Source organism: Callorhinus ursinus, unplaced genomic scaffold (genome assembly GCF_003265705.2).
Source record: "Callorhinus ursinus isolate GAN/ISIS: 27379988/994484 unplaced genomic scaffold, GSC_fseal_2.0 scaffold29, whole genome shotgun sequence".
NCBI classification, from domain to species: Eukaryota; Metazoa; Chordata; class Mammalia; order Carnivora; family Otariidae; genus Callorhinus; species Callorhinus ursinus.
The window spans coordinates 20,366,668-20,386,440 of record NW_027397091.1 but is presented as its reverse complement, the minus strand read 5'-3'; the positions used below and the strand labels follow the sequence as shown (position 1 = coordinate 20,386,440).

The following is a 19,773-nucleotide window of genomic DNA, read 5'->3' as shown; positions in this document are numbered from 1 at the left end:
AGCTAGAGAAAGCAAACTTCTGTGTATTCTTTTCTTTTCTTTCTTTTTTTTTTCTGCTGCTTCTAGTGTGGCATTTACGGGTTGCTGGCTTTTTCTGTTCCAAGTTAGGGATATGTGAAAGAAAACGAAAACCCAGAGAACTCCCTGCTGTGTTTTCTGTGTGTCTTAAGGTCCCTAGCTGGTCTCCTGTCTTGTCTTTACTTTTCAGTCTCCTTGTGTTGGTTTTATATAAAATGACTGGGGCTTTCAGTTGCTCTTAGCAGGAGGGATAGAGAAAAATAATGTCTATTCCATCTTCCATCTTCCTGGAAGTAGAAGTAGAAGTTTTCTGGGGCATTTTTAACAGGTTAGCACTTATATATTAAATATTGTTTCTTGTCTAGTGTGTGATACTGGGTTAAAAGAATATATTCATAGCTAAACTGATGTAAGATACACAAGTATTTTCTAAAGGGCAGATGAGGATCAGTTTGCCTACTACAAGAAGGCAAACCCTTGAAATCTAAATCTGCTTTCTGTGCCTAGGTTGGGGCAAACACCATGGATAATCCTTTGTTGAAGTACAGTGCAAAGGACTACTTCTTTAAAGCAGCCCTCTGTCACTTCATAGTAGATGAACTGAATGCCAAGGTAAGAGTCCCGCAGTGCCAATTTCGGCTGCACTTTACCATGAGAACAGGCCTCAGGCCCTCTGTCATTCACGATATGCTTTGTTGGGTGATATTGGTTATAGTAAGACCAAACTGCATGCATTAATAATAATAATAATAACAGTAATACTATGCTGTGCATCCCAGCTGTAATCTTGAAACCACTGCCGAAGTGCTAGCTGCATTCCCTACAGTAGTTTTGCTTTAAAGAAATTAGGTGGCTGGGGCCCCTGGGTGGCACAGTTGGTTAAGCATCGGACTCTGGGTCTCAGCTCAGGTTGTGATCTCAGGGTCCTGTGTCAGGTTCCCTGCTCAGCGGGGAGTCTCCTGGAGATTCTCTGCCCCTCCCGCTCATGCTCTCTCTCAAATAAATAAATCTATCTTAAAAAAAAAAGAAATTAGGGGGCATAGGGAGGAGACAATAAAAGTGGAATAACATTCTTTGTTTCAAACTCCAAAATCACATCAGAATGTGGCCTGGGGAGACCAGAGGCAGAGACTTGGGCGGCCTTGCTGTCGTCATGTCTGGGGCTGGGAGAGCAGAAGTAAAACTGCTGAGAGGAAAGGCGTCCTTCCCTCCAGACTCAAGCACAGAGGTCTGACTGTGATTTATGTGGAATCTGGACAGTGTTAAGGAAGAGCTTTTTTATGTAGTGGGTGGAAACAGACACCTGGTCTGTGAGTTCTTACAAATTAGATTTGGTCCATGTTGTCCTCTCTACAGCAACCTAATTCAGAAAAACTGGTTTAGAAATTTATTCTTAACTGAAGGTGGCAATTCAAATTGAATAGGGTTTCCTGTGTTGATTTTGATGTTGAGTTTAACAGCATACTTCTTATACATTTAAATAGGCTGCAGAAAGATCTTACTGAAGTGGTAAGATGTTCAGATAGAAAGGGCTTTATTTCCTGATTCAGTGAGTTTGACATTAATGAGTGGCTTTTCTCTTTCAGCTTGCTCTTGAGAAATATGAGGAAATGTTTCCAGCATTTACTGATTCAAGGGAATGTAAGTTACTGAAAGTAAGTAACATCACAAATTTGAAGAAGAAAAAAAAAGCCTTTGCTGTCAGGTGGGATCAGGTCTAAAGTGAAACTCTAATTCTTTGAGGAGCACTGGCACTCTCCTGCTTTTGTAGAATAGGTTTCAGATGCCAGCAGAGTCAAGGACATAAGCATTGTGTTCTAAACCAAGCAACTCAGAAATGTTAGCACAAAAACTAGGTCCCTGATTTGGGATAATTCATGGCTTATATTTGAGTATTTTCTCTATTCTGTAAGGTGTTTGGCAATATCAATTGATGTGATACTAAGGCTATTTCTGTATTTAAAGTATCTATTCATAGGTGGAATTTTTTAGCCTACCAAACTAATTTTTCCATACTTACGCTACCAGAAACTTCTAGAAGCTCATGAAGAACAGAACAGTGAAGCTTACACTGAAGCAGTAAGTTATGCATTCGGGGTACAGTACATTCTTGGAAGTTTAAACTACAGAAACATCTTTTCATTGTATGAGTGCTGAATGTTTATTCGAACATTTTTCCAATATGCCTAAGTTGTGTTTCCCAAAGGTCATGTTTTATATATCCCACAAATCTTTACAATTACTTAATTCTATTAGCCATGTTGAATTTGGCTGGGAGGCAAATTTAAGAGACTATCGCATACTGTTAAAATTTGCTATTTGAATGTTTTCTTTTGAAAATAATCTGATCCATAAATAAGTATAAAGTAAAATCAGTTAAGTACAGCTTAAAATATAAAAACAGTGAGAGTTTGCTATATTCTTGGCATAAAAGAAATGGAAGACTTTTTTATACTCATTAGTTTTCTGTTTTCCCATATTTGCCATCTTATGTTTAGAATCAAGCAGATTTCTTAGTATCCTCCTTTAATTTACTCATGGCTTTGAAGCAGTAGTGGAAAAGAATGTTTTCCTGTTTCACTTTGGCTACCAAACCATTTGCATCCTATTGAAATAATCACTTTCCGGTAGTGCACTGAAATGAGTTAAAGGGATTCCACTTTCACACATCCTGTCTCTGCAAGTACGTGGATGCATGTTCAGTGAATATTAGAACACTATGAATTTTCCATGTTCCCTTCTTACACAGGGTCTTGTTTCCTTTGTCACATTAAGTATGCTCTTCCAGTTACAAAGGCAGTTAGGAGCTCAGCATGTTAGCACACAGAGCGGTTTAAAAAGCCCAGGAACTTGTCACTGGTTCCATCCAGATAGTCACAGAACAAACCATTTTAATGAAAAGAGTTATAAAGTGGAATGAATGATTTAAACAAACCATTTTTCATGAATAAAGTTATAGACTAGAATGAATGATTTAAATGAAGGATTATCACTAGAAATGTTTAAACAGCTTGAGGTGTTTTCTTTGTGTGTGTTTTGGTTGTATTTCCATAGACTAATTCCTGTTCCTCTTTTTTTAAACTAGGTGAAGGAATTTGACTCAATATCTCGCTTAGATCAGTGGCTCACGACCATGTTGCTTCGTATCAAAAAGTCCATCCAAGGGGATGGAGAAGGAGACGGGGACCTAAAGTGAACATTTATGTCTTTGTGGCATGCAGCTGACTCCTCTTTAGTTTCATGTTAGGGCCACATGATCTTTATGGGATGCCCATTTAATGGCTTACTTCTGTTGCACATGAGCCAAACCATCTGTGTGTTTAAACTCCCTGTGTTTGTGTCTTCATGAAGCGGACGGCTGGGAAGCTCCTGTGCATATCGTGGGTGTGATGGGCTATTTCATGCTTGTCAGAGCCCCCAGAGTTTTCTGAGAACTACTTCAGAATTTTTTTCCTGTTATTTTGATATCTGCAGAGCCCATGTTCAACTTTGTCATGTATTTTTATGTCATTTTCTTGGACTGGAGTACCCAGCCTAATCATTGTAATAGATGCTTTGCATATTTTCCATAAATTCCCACCTGGATGTATTCTTTAAGTGTACATGTTTAGTTCGGGATGGTTGTTAAGAATGAGCTTTATGACTTCACTTCCTAGAAGTGGTTTTTGTTGTTGTCGTCATGATTCTTTTGACGGTGCTAGTGACCCATTTGTTTGCTTTTTATATTGTTGTGTTTGCTAATATGCATGCGAAAATTCAGAACAGCCGGGGTCTGCCAGCATCCCTTAGTTAACGTTGTGAGAAAAGAGAGTTTCCTGGCAGGGCTTGCTGATGTGTGTGGGCGAACGTCAGGATGAGTCTGATGGATTCGTACTCCTTTACACACAAGAGATCTGTACAAAACAGTTTTTCCCTTTCCTGGAGATAGTTTCCACTTTTAGTTGAGATATTCACATAAAAGTGATTTGACTGGCATGTCCCTTTTGCTTACTTTCACATTCATACACTTACCCACGTTGAGACTGTGCCTGGTGTGCCACCACCATGTGAATCCTCTTCAAGGCTGCAGAGAGAGTGGGTCATTAATTTTACCCTTTTATGGAATGTGATGGGTTAGGTGGGGTAAATACAGTACAGAGGTTTACTATGTGTCCAGTTGGGGAAGAAGGGCAACCAGCTTCTGGGGAGAATTGATTTTCCTCTCAGCTAATGGAATTGTTTTGGCTTGTATGTTTGAATTTAGTATGTCGTTTTGGTTTACATAATATGTGCTCTATTGATTTATGAACTTACATGCAGATACTGTACTTTAGACATGGTCTTGTTTCTGGAATCTTCCCTGTGTGTATTTTTATGCTTAACTGACTTAAGTTTGACATGCATTTTTTTGCCAGTCCTAGCTTGTGGGTCTTTCTAAATTATGTAGCTGTCATTAAAGACAGATAATGAAATTTCCCATGTTAGGTCACATGGAAACTGGCATTTGAAGGGTGTTTTCATTTTTGGATGTCCCTCCACTGGGATTGGTAGGCTTATGTTGGACAGAAGTAGAGAGTGTGGCCACGAAATGGGCTGAGTGTGGAGGAAGGCAAGGGGATGGTGCTTGGGTCGGGCTGAGATGAAGGAGAAAGTAGCAAGAAAGTAGCTGGAAAGGGCCAACTGAGGCCTGGTAGTGGAGGCTGTCCCTCAGGCGGGTGGAAAGGGCCAGCTGAGGCCTGGTAGTGGAGGCTGTCCCTCAGGCGGGTGGAAAGGGCCAGCTGAGGCCTGGTAGTGGAGGCTGTCCCTCAGGTGGCTGTGGATTTCCTGGCTGCAGTTGTAAGGCCACCTTTGCCAACATAGCCTGGTGGGGAGGAAGGTCAGAGATGTCACAGTGTGGGCCGAATGGACCAGAAGACGTGGACATTCTTGCCTTGCACCCTGGGATATGATGAATGTTCCTTCCTTCAAAGTTCTGGGATTCTTAGAAGAAAGCTGGCTATCACTTACAGTACAATTTGGAATGCAGCCCATTTGGTACTTCTTCACTTCCTGTCAGACTTTCTTACAAAGAAATGATTAGAGCAGAGAGTGGGTTCCTATGCCTCATCTGTTCCACAACCAGCCAAATGCACTTTTGTGAAAGTGAGGCATGGGGGGTGCTTTTGTTGCCTGTATCCTCAGGCTATAAGTCTGTCCCATCTGGAGAGCATTTAAATCCTAGCCTGCCAGCCTGCTTGTTTCATCACTAGTGTGCAAGGTTTGTTTTCACTTGTTAAAAGGACTGTCTGGTTTGACCACTGAAAGTAGGAACCAAATGATTGCTCTTAAGAGGATTCCTTTAGCTTTCATCATGGTCCCCTGTCAGATCCCTGTCTGAGAAAGAGGTGGGGTTTGTAAAAACAGTACTGGTACCATTTTGTTTTGTCAGTTGGAGAGTTGCTGGTTTGTCTTGAAATAAACACTGGGATCAGTGGCTGGGTTAAGAATTTTTTGTTTTTAATATTTCACATGAAAAGAGTAAAAATAATTGTAATGGTTAGAACAGAACTGCCAGAAGATAAAAGGAAAATGAGAAGAAAAAGTCCCATTAACATTATCCAAACTTCCTTCTTTTGAAATGTCCCCTTAACATAGGGTAGTACCATGACTCAGAGGCCCGAGTTAGGTTTTCAGGAGTTAACAGAATGTTCTTTATGAATAAAATATAATGACTATTTATGTTCTGGTTCTTGTATTTTAGCAAATCTGGGGTTCATAGAGTCAGTTAAAATTTCTTACAGGAAAGCTTTGCTTTTTGTGGCAACATTTTTATAGCTTGTGTGAGTTCCTTTTTTATTTAATGATTTGAAAACAGTATTTTTGCACAGTTGTGACCGTATGTGATGCCATCCCTGTAACCAAAGTGTGTGCATTTATTGTTTTCTCTGATACTGTGCATTTAAAATGTCCAAATGCAAACCTCTGTGGCTTCCTTTGGGGGACCCGGCAGCACAGCATGCCGCCTGCGACCCACCTGCCTGAAGTGGGAGCTGTGGCCCGGAGCGGGCCCCTGCCTGCCAAGTGCGGTGTCGGGCACTGTGGGGTCTCCTCCCTTGTGCTCTCCAGTGGAGGATTATGTTGTGAAAACTAACCATGTGACGATCACTCTACCTTAGCAGAAAGAGTATGTTTTATGTCACCCTGTACAGAAAATAAAGTGGAAATTATGAGTAATATTTTGATGGGTCTTTCCTATGTAAATTTACACAAATCAAGAGTAGCTTCCTTTCTTTGAAGTTGTTCCCATTAAGGTTTAAGGAAATGGATATTAATATTCGTTAGGCTCTTTGAATATCCATCCAAACATGAGTTTGGCTACCTCAAAACCTCCATCACTTGGAAATGCAGGGCACTGTAGCAGGTCTGCCAGCAGAGGGTTTATGAGGAAGCCCTGGTACCAGCCTGTAGGTGCAGTCACTGGGTTGTACGGTGTCGTCCCTTCTGGCCACCCCTGGCAAGGGACTCTTGCTGGCATACCTTAGGCCCCAGTCACCTGCCAGGTGCAGGGAGGGAGGGTTTCTAGAAGACTGTTAGGTCGGGGGGGAGGGGTGAGGAACCCTGAAGCCCCTCAAGTCTGTTCACAGTGCGGGTGTTTGTGTAACTCTGCAGGATGTCTGTATGGGGCGACACATGCCCCTGGGGCAGGTCGAGCCACAGGCCATTTGGGCCTCAAGTTCTGGGGAGGAGGAGGATGTGGTTGGGGGCAGGAGCTCTCACGGGGCCGGCTCCTCCCCTCAGAGAACAGTGGTCAGGTCCATCAATATATTCACAACAACTTAAAGATAATTCAAAGCAAGTTTGAAAAAATGAATGGTAGAACAGGCTGTTCCAGTCTAGGCATTCTGAGAAGTTGATCATTCTCATTTAGTTCTCATTCAGATTCTCTTCTCAGAATCCTTTCCTAATGGAAGCCACCATGGTGGTTTAAAAACCTGGCTTTACCAGCCGTGGTAAAGGATCCCTGTACAGATTGGTAGAAGTGAGTAGATGATTTCTGGGGCCCAACTAGGATGATATGCCAGATGGCCCTCTGAGCCACGTTTGTAGCCTGCTTGGTTATTGCGGCCTGCTGGGTACAAGTGAACAAATGACCCTTTGCATGAGTGCCCCAGGCCTCATACTCCCCACTGAAACAATATCGTTACTTCAAGTAACATGAACACCATCAAGTTTAGTTAAAGAGACAAGCACACATTTGGTCTCAAAATATGTCCCTGGTGTGGCAAGGTGTAAAACTGAACAGGTTAGAATTAAAACTTATACTCAAATTTGTTGGTTTGGATTATCACCTACAGCAAAACCACATTTCTATTAAAGTCAATTAGTATAAAGGTCTTCCCCAGCACCCCCCACCACAACATGGCTTTTTTCTTCAAATTCTGTACAACAAATTTTGGTAAAATCCAAGGTGGCAGCATGCTTTGGACTTTGTGCTGAGAGCATTTCCCATAAAATGTTTGGAGGGCACTAAATCACCCCCGCAGTCGCCTTTCATGATGCTCTGGGAGGAGCAGCACCCGCACCCTGGGCACTTTCTGATCATGCTTTTGGGACCCACATACTCAGAGGCCAGCCTTGCTTTCTCTCAGCAGGACTGTACTTGGATTAGGAGGAATCACGACACCCACAAATCCCTCTGTGCTGGGTCTTCTACAGGGTTTTTGCATTTCTCTGCTCTCGGACGCAGCCTTACCCTCCCGGGAAGGACAGAGAAATGGGTCTAGCTGGAGACGTGCCCATGACGGAGACTGTCACATCACTGAAGAGGCCTTTCGGCAGCCGCCCCAGCACCAACTACACGGCATACTACCCCTGCAGGCAGAGGCCAGCGTCCCTCACCACCAGGCTTTCATGTGTGTAGTCATTATGCAGTCCAGACAGTTAGTCCTAGGACTACAGATCCTGATTTGACATTTCACTACTCATGAAATGGAAGAGAATTACACTTGTTCCAATTAAGAATCTTATTTCTACAAAGCCTAGATTCTAACAGTGGAAATAAACTCTAGACCTGCCGAACTTTTTAGAAAGCAAACATTTATTAACACATTAAACGATTTTTTGTAGAATTTCTAAAGAAACAAATTCAAGACAAAAATTCTTCCAGTAGGTAACAAAATAATCTATTATTTAAACTCCTTCTCATTAAGATGACTTTATTCCATGAAACAGTACATCAGCTGAGCAGGCTCATTCTCTTAGCAAAAGTAAAATGGTTGTGTGACAGTTTTGTTGTTGTTGTTCTGTAAACACAACCAGGATATGCTGTCATCATTGAAAATTCAGTACTGCCATCTTCAAGAGCAAGTGTGAAACATGTTATCAGCACCTCTAAAACATCTTAGAGTGGCTTTAGTATTTACTTAACATGTTACAAGTTAGAACAAAATAAGCATTTAGGGAGAGTCTTCCCACATTAGTTTCTGGCATAGTGCAGCTGTGTCTTCATCCTGGAACTTAGGATAAAGTACCTTTCTCTCAGAAAGTGAACGTTTTCACAGCAAGTTTAATAAATTAAAACGTAAGAAAAAGAGCAAGTAGTGAACAAAAGAATTCTTCGGGGTTCTCTCTTTAAATTATTATGTTTAGGGTTACATGTGAGTCAAAGCACTTAGCATGCGGCAACACACCCAAGCCACTGGAACCAAGAATTGGGCTTAGCAAATACAGCAGAATTAACTTCACTGCAAATTCATTTTAAGCAGAAGGCCAGCAGAGCCAGCCACAGGAGCACTGAAAACAAAGTTCCTGGTTCTTCACAACCCACTCTTAAGGCATAATCAAAGACACTCCAAGGCTTTTGGTCCCTTCTGCTTATACGCTCACATGTTCCCAAGGAAACAAATGCGTGGGAATTACTTGGCTGTTTCAAGCTGCTGATACGTAAATGAGAAATTCTAGGTTTCTGAAAATCACAGAGTAAGTCGGGAAAACCTAGCCAAAAATACTAACACTCTGTGTTCTAAGATTTGCCAGATCACCTCATTGCTACTTGTGAATAAAAGGACTCCACAGTGTTTCAAGTGTTCTAAAGCCTCTTCACTTTCACACCTCTGCAAAACCTACTACACCATTTGCTGCTAGAATCTTTGGTAGGACAGCTTTTATCTAATCAGACTTTAGGAATGAAACCCAACAACCACACTTCATTTCAGCAGTTATCCTATGGCCAACTTCCTAGCTGCGAATGTGCTGTGAATACAGATTATACGAAGCCATTTTTCAAGTGTTCAATTTGTCATTCCTTTTTTAGTGCCTACAGACAGGAGGTGGAGGGGAATGAATGCAACCATCCATTTCTTCAGTCCAACTCAAGGGTCCCCAGAGCAAAACGGACTTGCTTCCATTCAACAAGAAAGAGCTGAAAATACATGGTCCCAGTTTTATTTTAGCTTGGTAGAAAAATAGCTTAAAATTATCAGAGAACTAAACCCACACAGAAGGGTAAGGCAGGCTGAGAGACCAGGGAGATCACTAACAGTAACTTCATGAGCTGGGCCAGGGCTCTGTATTCTACAGTTACATAGTTGTCCAAACTTCCTACACATCAGGACAAGTGTTACGCACACAACCTGCACCAGGATCCAGTGAGGTCGTGTTAACTGCCTTGTTTGTCGATCAAGCGTGGCTGAGATCATGCAGACTGGGATTTTTAAGGGTAAGCTCTAAAAATGCTTTGATAAACACGTGCAAGTTAGCAGAGATTCAGGAAAATGTGCAGAAGGTATTCTTGCCCACTCTGCCCACAGACAGTTCTTCGTCTTAGCCCCTGACATTAACCTGCATACAGCAATCACACACGTGGAGAAGCAGTATAGGATCTGCTTGGCAGCTAACTAAGCTCTCATTCCATGTTGGTCAGCGAGTGAAGCTGTGCGGGCATCGGGTCTGTCTGCGGAGTCAGCTCACTAAGCTCACTGATGGTGGTGGCCAGCAGCGTGTCCTGAGACACCACGCAATCATCCGACTTGCAGGCCGTGTCTGCAGAACTGTTCTCATGCACCATGGGTACACTGCCTTGGACTGTGGCGAGGTTGTGAAAATGGCCATTTTCTGCAAAAGACAGCAATTTATCTGAAAGTTTGGATGGCGTATATTCTTCATCTGGCTGCTCAGTCTTGTGCACATCATCATTCTTGGGTGAGCCATCTACAATAACAAGGAAAGACTTCCATGGAGTATTCTTATCATGTATCTACAAATCAAACACAAAACAGAAGTCACAACATGTCTCTGAACAAATGCATCTTTCAAAACAATGGTCTCTTTTCAACTTAAATTTGGTTTCCACCGTAGCAAAATACCCTTTCACTAATGGCCAAATCTCTCTCTCCCACCACTGTCACAGTGAAGAAGCACTTATCACAGATTGTGCCTTTGGGGCCCTGAGACTCGGTTCTCCGTTCACACTGTGAATGTACTCCCTGCAGGGAAAACCTGAAAAGGAAAGGCCCGCTATCTTCTATGACCACCGTATGGAATGATGGCTGGCATTTCTGACTGCCTAAAGTTACGTGTACCTGGGGACCAGCGACGGGCCCCGCGGAAGCCACGCCACTGCTTACCGAGGTATGCCGCCGGAGAGTGGACTTGTCGGTGAATGTCCGCCCACACGCGTTACACATGAATGGCTTTTCCCCCGTGTGGATGCGATGGTGACGCTGGAGAGCGTTGAGCTGGGTGAACTGCTTCCCGCACTGGTCACAGCAATAAGGACGTTCCCCTGAGATGGGAAGGGAAGAAAGCCACTGGTTGGTCTCCCCAGCCTACTGTGCTGAGTTCTGAAACGCTCTGCAGTCATGCTGCTGGGAGCCCACTGGCAAGCAGCAGCAGGAAGGCTACGCTGGGAACGACTCGACAGTCGACTGACAGGTACAAATCTATCCCTCTAGTACCAGGATTTATGGTCTACACCCAAAAAGGGCCAAAGCCAAAAGCTGGTACTACATCTACAGAAGTTCACCTTTCTCCGCAGTAATAGAATATAAAATTCCAAGTCCCATAATAACTGAATTTGTGTGTGTGTACACGAATATGTATAGACCATTACCCTGACTCCTAATCTGAAAATGTTAAAAATGTCTGCATATCCACATCCAAACACTCATACCTTTCCAGTTTGTCAGGGCCAGAAACTAGAAACTCAGAAATTTAAAAATGCTATTATGACACACAGAACAATGCTAAATTCCAAATAGTTTTCTAGTAAATCAAAAACTTTTGGGATATTATCCTTGCCATACTGGACTCCCTTCCCTGACGACATGCCAGCCATACCTGTATGGACTTTAATGTGCTGGTAGAGTGAATTCCGCTGGGCAAAAGTCCTGAAACAAACTTCACATTTAAAGGGTTTGGATCCAGTATGGATTCTATTGTGATGTTTTAAATACTCCTTAGAAGCAAAACTCTTGCCACATGTTTCACACATAAAAGGTCTTTCACCTACATGAAAAGATGAGACGGAAAGTTAGAAATGATACAGGCACCAGAACACTTGACAAGCTGGCCCACACTCTAGAACACATATGAACTCAGAAGCACCGTGCTGGGCAGCACATTACATCTTCTAGTTAAAACTGTCCTAGAACATCTATTTGTGTAAGATGCCTGCTACTTCCTGGAAGTTCAGGTAAAATAGCCTTGGGAATCCCAAAAAGGGTTCCACCAGCCTAGAATTAGATCATTCAGGCAGCCCACATTTTGGAAACTTAGTCATTCCAAACAAGAAATTAACCTTACAACCTGTTTGGGGAAATTGTTGGATTTTTCAAAGCAGCACTCATGTGGCACTTTATCAGGGCAAAAGTCCCTTGAGAGGAGAGGAAGTTTTTACTTGGACACGTATAAACGGCTGCTCTGGGGCAGCAACTCCAATTAACCTGGGCTGGGTTACAGAACAGGAGAAAAATGTTCCCACTTCATGTTGTATAGTTTGAGTCTTTTAATCCCACAAATCAGACTCATCCAATTATTAGGTGTACCCCTGACTTTACAAACATCAAAATAAAAATACTGGCGTTAACAGAACCTGAGTACATTAATATTTTCATCACATGACTGGTTCTCGCGTAATGCTTCAGTGAGACCTGACCTCACCTCCACCCCCAATCTTCCATTAGGCACCAATTCTCATTTTAGAGTCTCAGTAATTCCCATCGTTAAATGCCTCAGCTCTGCCTCGCCTGCATTTGAACTTGAGGCTCATATGGCGGTGTTTAGAGATAAAAAATTTTAAGTGCAAGCAAGAAAGAACTGGGTTAGTATGATAACAGCAGTATACAACAGTTAGATTCTGTATCCTATACAAGGTTCTGAACCTCAGCATTGCTGTGCTGAATTTGAATAAAGTCAACTTAAATTTTCTCCCTCATGTAATAAAATCATATCACAAAATTTTGAAAAATAGAAATGAGATAATCCCACCACCACAAACATTATATAGCAATTTATTTTCATCCAGTCTTTTAAGTGCAGGTTTTCAATGTAGCTGGGACTAGCTGTCTGCATAATTGTGCATTTTCCAGTCCACATCCAAGCACAGGTGTTTTTCCTAATGTTCAGAGCCCTGGGAGTGGCCCCATCAGGCACCGGGAAGGGATGGATTTACCAGTTTATTGAACCACACTTCCTTGTGGTTGGACAATCAGGCTGTTTCCAATGCTCTGTTATTAGGGAGAGCAAGAAGGGGAATGACAGCATATAGCTTTTCCCATATTTTGAACAATTTCTTTAAGACAGATTCCTGGAAATGGAATTTGGGGCTAGAACAGCAGGAGCTGTTTCACACCTCTTGATATGTCAGACTCGCATGCCGGCTCCCACCGCCCAGTGTGCACAGGCTGCCGCCACGAGCATGCCAGCACCAGAGCCCCGGGCATGTGTGAACTGTTCGTTTTTGCTCACTTATGAGATGGAAAAGCTATTATCATGGCCTTAGCCTGCACCACTTTGGTAGATGCCAACTTCTAAATTAAATGGCAGTTTCTTCTACAGCTAGAAAGACATTCAATCACAACAGCATTGAGTATTTACCTGTGTGACACCTTTTATGATAAATCAGCATGTGGTTCTGAGTGAATCTTGCACCACATTCATCACAGACAAAAGGTTTTTCCCCTGTATGAATTCTGAAAGTACAACATTCAGATGATAACTTAGGATGTATCTCAAAGCTCACTTTGCAATACAATTTCCACGCTAGCCTGCAAAGATGGTTATTCCAAGAGACCGAATGGGAATGGCTGAAGTGGAAATACACAGGCCCACGACCTCCATCCCCAAGTCCATTTCCGTGGGAGGCCAGCCGGGCGGGGGGCGCTGCACGGCCCTGGCCAGCAGACACTCGCCTTTGCTCGCTCTCTTCACCACTGAATAGTACCGTGCAGTATTTGCAAAGCTTCCTCATCAGAGTAATCGACCACAGACACCCTGGGGACTACGGCTGACCAAGCACCATGCGATCAAAAACATTACCGTCGATTCCTAAGACGACGTGACCAGTCCAGAAAGAACGGTTCTCAAAATGCTAAGGAAAGCTGGTTTCTGAGGAGCGTGCACCAGCATTTGAGTTTCACAACCAGTATGAAGCAGCCATCAACCACGACTCACTGCGCACTTCCTACACCAAGGTTTTAACTGATCACAGAGTAAAAAGACAATGAACACCATGCTACCACCCCAAAGACGCCCCAGCCTGACAGCAGGTCTACAATAGAGGAGAAACTGCTTGTCTGGATTTCAAGCGCAAACAGTCAGCACTGGAAGTAAACCTATTTAAAAACTGGTGTACTCCACCTACAGTTCAAAAATTATGAACAGAAAACACTGTCCTGATGCTGGAGGTTAGACTAACCAGTGGCACTTTCCAAGCCCCGAGAACGAACACCTACGACCAGAGTGTCCTAAAGCCCTAAACGTCCTCACATGGAGGTCTTTAATGGGACCGTGGGACCCAGCTGGTCACAGGCCCAAGTTCTAAATGAAGAGTCAGGAAAACAGCAATGATGGTCATTAGGCCGAATGGCCCTCAAGCATAAGCATGGCGGGCACCGTAAGCTCCAGAGGCTACTCTGGGATCAGGAAAGCCTGGCCTGCAGTGGCCGTGCAACAAGACAGGCGGGGCCTGGGTTCCGTGTCCAGGCTTCTGCGCTGGCACTGGGCACAGGGTGAGGGGGACAGCCATCAGCCTGGGGCCTGTAGGAAGGCTGAGTGGAGAAGAGAATTCACAGACGTCCCAAAGCAGCCCCACCGCGCCAATTTCTAGAGGGCACAAATTAAGAAGTGGAACGTCTGCAGACACAGCCACGCCGGTCAAACCCTAGCACGACCTCCATCTCTCCACACCCCCAGCCCCAGCACACAAACAGGCCGCATTGTGGGCAAAGAGCACCCTCGCAGCGGCTCTGGCCCGGCGGCCGCGACCCTACCTCATGTGGGTCTTCAGCGCCGAGGGCTGCGAGAACTTGGCCTCGCACTCGGTGCAGCCGTATGGCTTGTGGCCTGTGTGCGTCCGCTCGTGCAGCCGCAGCGCCGTCTTGGAGCTCAGGCCCTTGCCACACTGCTGGCACTGGTGCCGCTCGCCGCCGCCCTCGTGCACCTGCACCACGTGCCGCTTGACGTCCTTCTTCCTCTTGAACTTCTTGCCGCACAGCTCGCACGGGAAGTGGCGCTCGCTGCTGTGCACGTGGCGCTGGTGGCTCTTGAGGTTGCAGCGGTTGGCAAAGGTCTGGCCGCACGTGTCGCAGCGATGAACCACCTCGGTGGCCACCCCATGGTGGTGCCGGATGTGCTTCAGGAAGCTCTTCTCATACAGAAAGGCTTTTTCACAGATGGTGCACTTGAAGTTGCTCTTCCTCTTCTCGCCCTCCTCGTCCTCGTCGTCGTCCTCCCCCTCCCCGCGGCCTGCGTCCTCCCTGCTGCCTGCTTTCGGCAGCACCTGTGCCGCCTCCACCCCCACACCGCACTCCTCACGCTTTGGGACGGGCTCCATCTCTGCTCCCATGGCCTCCGGGTCAGGGTCCTGGGAGCCACGGGCGTCCCCCATGTCGTCCTCGGCGCTTTTCTGCTGCTCCCGCAGTCTTCTCGTGTATTTCTTTTTAGGGATTTCCACAAACACCTTTCTTCCAGCCAGTCTTCCACTGGCCCTTCTGATTTTCGGGTAGGGAGGCTTGACTGCATCTTTTTTCTTGTCTGGCTTCTCCTTGGACTTCCTCGGGGGCACATCTGGCAACACACCATTGCTGATTGTCTCCACTAGGGGATCGGAGGAATCCCCGAGGCCGTTAGGGAGAGGACTGTCCCCAGAGGGACTTGCCCTGGGGTCGGGAGCAACAGCAGCTTGGGAGCCACTGCTCCCTTCTGCCTCCTGAGACTCAGAGAAGTTCTGCAACTCCAGAAGTACAGACTCTAACATCTGTTTCTTCAACTGAAAACAAGTTTCTGATAAGTCCAGACATTTTAGTTTCTCAGCCATTTCTAGCATTCGCTGCACCCGATCTTCTTCTACCTGTACCTTTGCAGTGTACACAAACTCAAGAAACGAGGCAAAGTCAACAACTTGCACTTCATTTAGGTAGACGTTAGTCCTCGTACCATCCACAGTCTTCTCATTAAGGAACATCTCCTTAAAGAACTTGCTGGTGGCTGCCAGCACCGCCTTATGAGCCATGAACTCTTTGCGGACGCCCTGGTACTCCACACTGACAGTCACGTCACACAGGTGACCGAGAAGGCGTAGTTGATGCATTTCATGCAGAAGGTTGAACGGTGAGGATTTGGATTCCAGCAGAACTGCGCCACTTTCCATGTTTCTTCTTTCTAATAACAGCTCTGAAAACAGAACAAGAATTATTCAAGCCTGAGCAAACACTGAAGTGAAAGGATTAAAAATTAGGATTATTTCAATTCTCTAGAGGATATAAACTGATTAACAGCCAAAACGTAGCTTTCCTCAGCTAAAGATACAAATCACACCACTTCTTAGCGGGTTCTAAAGCGAAGTCCTAATGCACCCTCATAAGATAATGTTTGCACACACACAAAAAATATTACTAGGGTTTCTCCCAATGATAAACATAACTGACCAAAGTGATGCTTAATGAAATATAGTACAGCAGTAATTGCTTATCTAGGTCATTTTCTAACTTGTTTATGGACACAGACCTCAAACCGTAACAGAATTTATAACAACAATAATGTCTAGCTCTTTGACCAGGAAACCAAATAATTAAAACAAAACACATGGCCACCAAACCTTAGAGAATCATGTCTGCCTTTGAAAACAACCAACGTGGGGTGCCTGGGTGGCTCAGTAGGTTGACTGCCTTCAGCTCAGGTCATGATCCCAGGGTCCTGGAATTGAGTCCCGCTTCGGGCTCCCTGCTCAGCTGGGAGCCTGCTTCTCCCTCTCCCTCTGCCTCAACCCCCCATGCTCTCTCTCTCTCTCATAAAGAAATAAAATAAAATATGATAAAATAAAATAAGAAAGAAAGACAACAACCAACTTGGGACGCCTGGGTGGCTCAATCAGTTAGGTGTCTGCCTTCAGCTCAGGTCATGATCCCAGGGTCCTGGGATCGAGTCCCGCATCAGGCTCCTTGCTCAGCAGGGAGCCTGCTTCTCCTTCTGCCTGCCGCTCCCCTGCTTGTGTGCACGCACGCGCTCTCTCTCTCTGACGATAAATAAATTTAAAAAAAAAAGGAAAAAAGAAAACAACCAACTAAATAAATAACTACTTTCCATGAGGAAAACTTCATGAAAAAGTAGTCCACAATCCATGGCCATTTCCAGCACCCCTAAACATCTCATAAGTGAATTACCGCTACTCTACGAGAATAATTTCACGAGCTGTGCTACCTTGAGCAAGTAACTTAATTTCTCTGAACCAGAGTCTGCTCCTTTGTAGAAAACTGCCAGAGCCCATGAGGCTCCAGTGAGTACAAACATGCCAAGTACTTACAGCCTCACCTGAGGCTTGTAAGCTACTTGCTACTGGCTTCCCATACACCAGGCCTAGGTGCCACTGTCACTATTACCATTCCCACTTCACAGAAGAGTAACTAACAAGATAAGAGTAAGTGGTTGGGCTGCCACTTGAGCCTGGGCCTGGTGGGACTCTGGACTCACACTGAAACTGCTCAACATGCCCCTCACCTCAGCAGTGCCAAATGCAAAGACCTGCTTTTCCTCCCTAGATCTTTCCACACCTGTGGACACTGCAGACTGCACTCCCCACTCCAAGGTCTCTTCCCCCTGGCTTCCGTGGCACCCCACACCAGCATGGGTCACTTCTGCTTTAATGGAGCTACTCTTTCCTCAGACTCCCTGACTAGGTGCTTTCTCAAGATGCACCCAACCTTATGCTCTAGAATCTACCTTCCTTCTCACAGTACGTTTTAGTTCCTAAATCTCCACCACCCGTCCAAAGTACCTGTCCTCCTTCTAACCCCCTTCAGCCAGATCTTAGATCTTGCCTCAGATTCAACATGTCTAGGGCAGAACTTGTCTTCATCTTCCCTGGAAAACCAGCCTCACCTCTACCCAGTTCTCCAGTCCCACCAGTGATACTATTTCCAGTACCTGGGGCTACAGTTGGCTTCCTACAACCACCAGCCACCCCCAAACATGAAAAAAGACTGCCCTCTGAGAGTTCAATTGTAACAAGAATATCCAGGAGGCCTGAGCAGTCACCGGAAGAAGACTCCATAGTCAACTGAAAACACCCACCAAGCTTAGATGGGTGAGGCGGGGGAGGGGCGGTACACTATGCCAAGGACTGTCACTGATTCCAGCCCCAGCCTCGGAGAAATGGCTGCAGAGGGCTCGCTCAACCTGATGTCCATCCTCACCAGCAGCCCTCCACCTCCCCAAACCTCTGCCAACCGGGCCCTTAAGCAGACGTGCGAACCTACAGGCGGCCTGACAGCGATTTCTGAGTCAATCAATAAAGTGGTTTCTGAGCATGATTTCCCATCCTGTCTCAGCACAGGAAGGGAAGGCAGCGATCATGGCGACAAGAATCCTCTGGCCTGGGTGACAGCTGCATCTCCCACTGTAATTGGCTGGCGCCCGGCCGCACCTCCGTCCCCGAGCATCTCCCTCCCGCCGGCCGTTCTCCGCCGCTCCTCCGCACTAAGAAGGGTGCGGCGCTCCCGCCGGCCGCGTCCGGGTCCGCATCGCGCTCCGACGGCGCACGCCCCCGCCCCCTCGGCCCCTCTGACCCGCACACTTCAGAGGGACACACGCCCCCTCTGCAAACGGATCCGGTGCCTGCTGGGCCGCAGGCATTCACGGCGCCCGCGTGATTGGGCCTGGACCTCCGACCCCGGGGCCGCCCCCGACTCCTGCGCCCCCAAGGCCCGCCGCTTCTCCTCAAGGGCACGCGCGGCCGGCCCGCTCGCCACGCCCGGACAAGTCGGGAGGCAGCGGCTGGCGCAAGAAGCCTGAACGGCCCGCGGGCCGCACACTCACCTCCCAGCCGGCGTCGCCGCCGCCGCTACAGCGCGTCCACCGGACCAGGGCCCCGGGGACCGACGGCCGGCTGGGCGGGGCGGGACAACAGCACGGGCGCCGCCGATTGGTCGCCGCGGGGCCCGCCCCGCCCCCAGACGGCCCCGCCCCCTCCCGTGGCTGGGGGTGGGGGCTGCGCGCGCACGTCCGACTGCGGCGGCCGTTCGGGCTGAGTTACGTGATTCGACGTTCGCTCGGGGCCCGAGTCCGCGCAGGAATGCGTCACGAGCTGCGAGTCAAGGTCTGCGCCTGCGCAGAAGACCAAGAAGGCGGCTCCGCGTCTGTTCTTGGTGCGGCGGGGGGCGGAGCCGGGCCAGCCCCAGAAGGTCACGTGAGCGGGGGAGAGGTGCGTGGTCACTTTTGGGTCCGTCTCGGTCGTTCGCCTGTGGCGCCAGTAGTCCTTGTGCTACGCGCAGTTCCGGGCAGTGTCCGCCACTCGGAGAAGGGGAGGGTCTACGACGCCGGCCGGCACCGGGAAGGAGCTGGCGGCCCGCGGGCGTCCTGGGACTGCCGGTGGCGGACAAAGCGCTTCCACGTGCTGCAGGACAGGGTTGGCGAGGGGCGGGGTGCTCGGCGGGCATTCTTCCCGCAACGTCGCCGCCAGGTTCAGCCCCGGCCGAAGAGCGCCGAGATCACACCTCACACCTTGCTTCAGCGTGCGGTTTGGTGTCTCCGGAGTCTGCAGCCACGCACGTGGTTTGAGCGGTCATTACGGAGCTTCCCAAAGACCCAGCCTCCCTTGGGTGGAAAGAATTCATGCTCCGTCTTTGAATTCTTCAGCCCAAAACCTTGCTGCTTCCACGCATCCTTGTGCACTCTTAATCAAAATTCCGCTTTGGAAGACTTGACTTAAACCAACAGTTCTCGGTTAATCCGGCCCCTGGCTTCCCGCTGCTAGCCACCGCTAAAGCTGTGCGAGATCCTGTTCCTCAGCGGCCAGCCTTGCACTGGGCGGCGTCTTACCTGCAGAGTATGTCGGTAATGTGTAGGACTATAAAACGCAGATTAAAAAGACGCTTAATTCTTCCTGTTGAAAATATTTTACTCTTTTTGAGCATATAGTTTAGAAAAGTGATCATTGTAAGTATTCTTTGAAATGTACCTAATTCATTTTGAAGACTAGCTAGGCCCTGGGTCAGCTTTACGACCTAGAACCTAGAAAAACCTTGCTCAAGGGGGGCAAGGTGTAGACATCCAGAGAGAAAGCGCCCAATCTCCCAGTTTCCT

General features: G+C 46.7%; 2 protein-coding genes across 6 annotated transcripts in view; one reads left to right on the top strand and one right to left on the bottom strand.

Annotated features, from left to right (window-relative positions):
• NAPB (NSF attachment protein beta) overlaps nucleotides 1-6,210 on the top strand; it is a 42,101-nt gene extending 35,891 nt beyond the window's left edge. For both annotated transcript variants that reach the window (XM_025877014.2, XM_025877015.1), the window contains 4 exons: nucleotides 526-630; nucleotides 1,605-1,673; nucleotides 2,047-2,097; nucleotides 3,104-6,210. In XM_025877014.2, the coding sequence (XP_025732799.1) occupies nucleotides 526-630; nucleotides 1,605-1,673; nucleotides 2,047-2,097; nucleotides 3,104-3,214 (336 nt within the window). In that variant the 3' untranslated portion in view covers nucleotides 3,215-6,210. The remainder of the gene's footprint in view (nucleotides 1-525; nucleotides 631-1,604; nucleotides 1,674-2,046; nucleotides 2,098-3,103) is intronic.
• A 1,843-nt stretch (nucleotides 6,211-8,053) lies between these two features.
• GZF1 (GDNF inducible zinc finger protein 1) lies at nucleotides 8,054-18,578 on the bottom strand. 4 transcript variants are annotated; one of them, XM_073878469.1, is made up of 7 exons: nucleotides 18,508-18,556; nucleotides 16,542-16,708; nucleotides 14,466-15,867; nucleotides 13,072-13,166; nucleotides 11,314-11,481; nucleotides 10,602-10,759; nucleotides 8,054-10,231 (listed from the first exon to the last, which is right to left on the bottom strand). In XM_073878469.1, the coding sequence occupies exons 3-7, from the start codon at nucleotides 15,842-15,844 to the stop codon at nucleotides 9,881-9,883; spliced, it is 2,151 nt and encodes a 716-aa protein (XP_073734570.1). In that variant the 5' UTR covers nucleotides 15,845-15,867; nucleotides 16,542-16,708; nucleotides 18,508-18,556; the 3' UTR covers nucleotides 8,054-9,880. The 4 variants fall into 4 exon arrangements, with proteins under 4 accessions (XP_073734570.1, XP_025732791.1, XP_025732792.1 ...); XM_025877006.2 differs by lacking the exon at nucleotides 16,542-16,708 and having other exon boundaries at nucleotides 18,508-18,578; XM_025877007.2 differs by lacking the exon at nucleotides 16,542-16,708 and having other exon boundaries at nucleotides 8,054-10,185; nucleotides 18,508-18,578.
• Between the last annotated feature and the right edge of the window lie 1,195 nt (nucleotides 18,579-19,773).